Raw genomic sequence first — 5,312 nt, 5'->3', positions numbered from 1 at the left:
TACTGAAAAAGCATTAAATAAATTAATATTGCATCAACATGTACGAACCCACTTACACGTTTAGATTTACCAAACCAAATATTAAGACACTTCTCAGTTATATTTTACCGAAAAATTATAATAAGTAAGGTTATACCTATTGAACAAAATTAAAATTTCAAATTTAACTAACCAAACACGCTTTGGACTGAAAAAATAGAGAGAGAGGGAATTAAAATGATTTTGTTGCTTGACAAAGACGTAGAGGATGAGTGGATCAGAATTAAACTCTTATTTACCAATCAAATTAACCTTTTTAGTTAACTCACTTTTGTGCATGCCCTAAAATTCAAGAACAAAGATGTCTGGTCCTGAAATGAAGGCAAGTTGCTCCACCATAAACCAGTTAACTAGAGCAAAAATATCTGACAATTCCTTGCAGAGGGAAATAATATTAAACTGGAAAAAAAATCTCTTTTAAAACAATAGAAATTGGTTTAAAGATGGCGTAAAGAGTAAAACTCTTATTTAATTATTATTATTTTTTTCCATAATCGTAATTTAGTTCGTGGCTTTTTAGTAATAAAAAATATTTTAAAATTTGAGTTTAATGAGTATTTTAGTGGGTTCAAATAACTTCATTCAAATTTTTGATGAAAAATAAGAGTAAATAGTATTAACTTGGGTTCAAATAGCCTAACTCAATTTGTCCTTAATATGTTTTTTGTAATAAATTATTATATTCAAATAAGAGAGTTTAAAATTATTTTTAGAGTGTAAATTATAGTCAATCATTTTTTTAATCGTTAGCATCTCTTTTTTTTTTTTTCTTTGCCGTCGGATGAACTTAATTTTGATTTTGAGAAGATCCAGAACCAAAGTCGAATTAGATAAATGCAACATGCTTTTCAAATTTGAAGAATCAATTTCAGAAGTAGTATTTTTTTCATCCGCCAACCAATCCCGCCCGCGGGAAATTACAAAACTTTTACAAACTTTTCTTATTTCCCACTGAACCAATACAGAATCTTGGCCGTTCATTTCAATGCTTTACAGACACCAACGGCATCCAAGCAATCAATCAGCGTGACTCAAAATCAGCCTATCACAACTCTCCTCAGGCCTCTACATAACAAGAGAACGAGACATGCGCACACCTTGAAATCAAAATAACAAGTAAAAAGAAATCAAATGGCAGCGAAAGCCGAGAAAAAGCCCGCCGAGAAGAAGCTGGCAGCCGAGAAGGCCCCTGCTGCCGAGAAAAAACCGAGGGCTGAGAAGAAGCTTCCGAAAGACGGCGCCGACAAGAAGAAGAAAAAAGTGAAGAAGACCGTGGAGACCTACAAGATCTACATATTCAAGGTGCTGAAGCAGGTGCATCCTGACATAGGAATCTCCAGCAAGGCCATGGGTATCATGAACAGCTTTATCAACGATATCTTCGAGAAATTGGCTCAGGAGTCGTCTCGTCTCGCGAGATACAACAAGAAGCCCACTATCACTTCTCGTGAGATCCAGACTGCTGTTAGACTTGTCTTGCCCGGTGAGCTTGCCAAGCATGCCGTTTCTGAAGGCACTAAGGCTGTCACTAAGTTTACTAGCTCTTAATGAACCTATAGCTTCAATAATTCAATTAGTATCTTCTCTTTCTAGCTTGGGCTCTGCAATTTTTAAGGTCCTGTTTCTTTTATTTTCCTTTTGGTTGTAGATTTTCTCTTTTGTTTACTTTTTGTATCTACCCTACCCAACAACCTAATCGAAGTTCTTTTTGCTCAAGTTCAATTATCAATTACAATTTTGACTCTGTTGGAACAGAAGCACAAAATCAAATGTGAATTTTGAGGTTGTTAATTGATCACTTGAATTTTATGATTATCAATAAAACTCAATCAAACGCACAAATTTATTGCAAGACCTATGTGAGATATTGCACTCGCTTTCTTATTACTTAATTGATGTATTGGCTCCTTTGAGTTTCTGGAATCTCAATACTTGCGGAAGGTATCTTTAATTCCACTTTTGAATTTGATTGTCAAGTTTGCTCCTTCAATTTAATCTCTACTCAATACCAAAGTGTTATGTCTTTGGTCTTCTTGATGACAGATGAAACTACTATTCAGTGGTCTCTCTCAATGGCATCTCTTGCCTGTATGTAATCTCACTCCGTAAGGACAAAGGCATACATAAGTATATACTTAGATTGCACATATAGCATATCCTTTTGCCAAGATGCTGTAAATAACACTTGATTTAGGATAACTCAAGGTGGTTCTTCTGGTATTGAACTGGTTCTATTAAATAATAATAAGCATTAATCAATGTCTCCTGTTACATTTTATATGTTTTAAATCTAATTAATTTATGGTGTGTTTATTTAAAGGTTTAGAAAATGAGAATGAAAGAATGAAAATGAAATTTATGTTTATTTAATAAAATGTAATTTGAGAATGAAAATAAAATGTGTGGATTTTATAAAATTTGGTAATAAAGAATGATAGTTTTATTTCCATGGGATTGATGCTACAATACCCGCATGTATATGGTGCATGCATAAAAGATGACCATTGGATTGAATGTAATGAATCCAACGGTTGAGATGAGCTTAATTAATAAATAATTAAAAATTTTCACAAAACTTGAAACCTATAGAAACAGTAACAGGCACACATCCGAACCGGTCATATATATTTGTGGGAAAAAAAAAGAAAAAGAAAAAAGCTCTCACCTCACGCAAAGCTAGTTCTTCTCTTGTCTTCTTCGACAATGGTGAACAGCAGCGCATGAACAACCCCCTGCCCCGCTCACTCAGTCTCACTCTCTCACCTGACGCAGGCTCATGGGCAAAAAAATTCAAAATCCCTAATTACTAATTCCTCTCCTCTTTTGCTTCCACAACAGTCAACGGTGGCACAACTTCCACAACAGTCAGCGGCGGATGTGATTTTCAGGTATTTTGGTTAACTCTAAATTGATTTCATAGCCTTTCAATTCTTTTTTCCTAATTTTTTTTTGCGCACGCTGCCACAATCCTTGCCATTAAACAAACCCTCATAGCCACCACCGACCACTGACATGCATGAATGTCCAATCTCTTAGCCGCAATTGCTATTCTTTGTCGACGTCGTGAAGAAATTGGGTATGATGTTAATCAATCACACATACTACCAAAAAATGCTAAGAACCAAGTTTTTAAATTTTGTTAATATGATTATGAAATTGGGCTTGCTTTTGTTTGAATTTTTAGGGTTTGTTTGCTTTCGGATAAAAATTAAAAATCAGATTTTGAAATTGTTTGTTCCTCATTTTGTTGAGATATACCTTGTCTTCGTTTATTTATTTGTGCCTGTCTGAATAGATATGCCAACATAATCGAATGCTTATTAAATTCAATGAAATGTGATGCATGGCCTTAAACTTGTGGTGAATGGCTTTATTCAACATATATATTTTGGAAATTAGTTTTATTTTGTTTGATTGAGAGATTTTTTTGCTTAGTTTGATTTATTTTGCTTTAAAAAAAGAGCCTAGTCAAAATAAGTTTATTTAAAAGTGGATGGCATTTGATTAAAAGAAGAGGTAAGATTTAAAGCCCTGCAAGTGTTTGATAAAATATCTAAATGAATCTTCATGTTCATATTTTCTTTTCACAACTGACTTAGGTTTTTTGTAATCAAGGTGAAGGTGCTATAGTGTTATTATTAGCACCTACTAGAGACTTAGCCAATCAAATTCAGGAAGAGGCTCTTAAATTTTGGTCGTGCGCAAGTGTTATAAATACTTGTGTTTATGGTGCTGCTCCTAAAGGACCTCAAACATTCGAAGAGGTCTTAATTGTTTTTTGTTGTTTTGGAGAATTTAATTGTTTTTAGATTAAAATTACAAGTCAAGTATTTTTATTTGGTGTATCTTCCTCTTTAACTACAATATGAATTGGAGAATTTGATAGAACTTTAATCATTTGTCTATACTTTACTATTGCTTAATTGTATCATAAGAGTGTGTTAATTTGCTCTGTTATTCTTTCAAGATTCTTGAGCTATACTCTTTATATTTATAATTTGTTTTGATAAATTTCTCTTGGTTCTTTAATTTTGATCTATTCCCTCTTGAAAGATATTTTATTTTAAACATGTCATTAATTATATTGATTTAATCTTACAGGGTGATGAGCTAAATTAATTAATTATATTATATGTAGAGTTTAGTTTCCTCAATAATGGTGTGCTAGGAATGCAGTTTTATTTTAAGCATAATATGCAATTTGTTTTGCGACTGTTTACGCATAAAAACAGCACCTAAAAGTTTCCAGGTGCTGATTAGCTGTTGTTATGTAATAAACATAAACACAACACATGGAAATTTTGGGGTGTTGTTTTGCTGTTGTTTATGCACAAAAATAGCATGTAGAAGTCTTGAGGCGCTGCTTAGCTGCTGTTATGTAGTAAAAACAAAACATGGAAGTTTCTAGGTGCTGCTTAGCTGCTGTTATGCAGCAAAAACAATAGCCGGAAGTTTCTAGGTGCTGTTTTGCTGTTGTTTGTACAGAAAAACTGCACTTGGAAATTTCCAGGTGATGTTTAGTTGCTGTTATGCTGCAAAAACAACACCAGGAAATTTACTGGCACTGTTTTACTAATGTTTGTGTAGAAAGACTTTATAATTTTTATTTCAATATGATCTCCATTTTGCTTTTATTTTTTAATTTTTAAAATGGGAAGATTCCCTTGTATTTTATTTGAATTGCAATTTTGTCGAGTATTCGTTCTTGGGATTATATTTTCTTTTACTTGTTTTTAGGGTGCAGCTCTCAGTTTCAAGTACTACCAACATTGTTTCTCTTCCATGAAAGAATCTGTAGTTTTACCCAGCTATGAACTGAGTTAGCCATTGGTTATTAGCAGTTTCTGGACAAGGAGCAAGAAGATACCAATGAGGACCTGGATTTCAGAAGCAATTCTCTTATTTTTCTTTTATTTTGAATCATTAGCATTTTCTTTTTCTTGTTTGGTTTCAGATATTGGTGGCATTGGGTAGTGGGTTTGTTTCTCAAATCATGATGATCCCAATGTAATTGCAAACAGCAGGGTCTGAAATCTATACGACCTTGTGATTTGTCTTATATTTTTTTACTGATGTTTGCTTAATTTTCTTTTCCTTTTTGTTCTTTTTGAGTGATCTCCATAATTAATCAAGATCCAAAATATCAAGTTTGTTAATCTTTTAATTTAATAGTATTTTGAGAATTATTGGCTTCCATCTTACATTAAAATAATCCCTCAATGAAAAATAATTGTTTTAACATTAAATTTAATTTTGCATAATTTTGCAATATT

The 5,312-nt window shown here is 32.8% G+C and overlaps 1 protein-coding gene and 1 long non-coding RNA gene across 2 annotated transcripts; both read left to right on the top strand.

The window, feature by feature from the left end:
• Positions 1 to 1,131: 1,131 nt before the first annotated feature.
• On the top strand, positions 1,132 to 1,755 carry LOC102608311 (histone H2B-like). The gene has a single exon (XM_006495008.4). The coding sequence runs from the start codon at positions 1,171 to 1,173 to the stop codon at positions 1,585 to 1,587; it is 417 nt and encodes a 138-aa protein (XP_006495071.1). The 5' UTR covers positions 1,132 to 1,170; the 3' UTR covers positions 1,588 to 1,755.
• Positions 1,756 to 2,438: 683 nt separating this feature from the next.
• On the top strand, positions 2,439 to 5,098 carry LOC107175161 (uncharacterized). Its single transcript, XR_001506957.3, has 2 exons — positions 2,439 to 2,927; positions 4,777 to 5,098. It is a non-coding gene; the product is annotated as an uncharacterized LOC107175161 (long non-coding RNA).
• Positions 5,099 to 5,312: the final 214 nt, after the last annotated feature.

Source organism: Citrus sinensis, chromosome 6, assembly GCF_022201045.2.
Source record: "Citrus sinensis cultivar Valencia sweet orange chromosome 6, DVS_A1.0, whole genome shotgun sequence".
Lineage (NCBI taxonomy): Eukaryota > Viridiplantae > Streptophyta > Magnoliopsida > Sapindales > Rutaceae > Citrus > Citrus sinensis.
This window is presented reverse-complemented; position numbering and strand designations above follow the sequence as displayed.

Bases quoted from the DNA above. Each gene is read 5' to 3' on its own strand.
- LOC102608311 (XM_006495008.4), top strand. From the start codon at position 1,171: ATGGCAGCGAAAGCCGAGAAAAAGCCCGCCGAGAAGAAGCTGGCAGCC.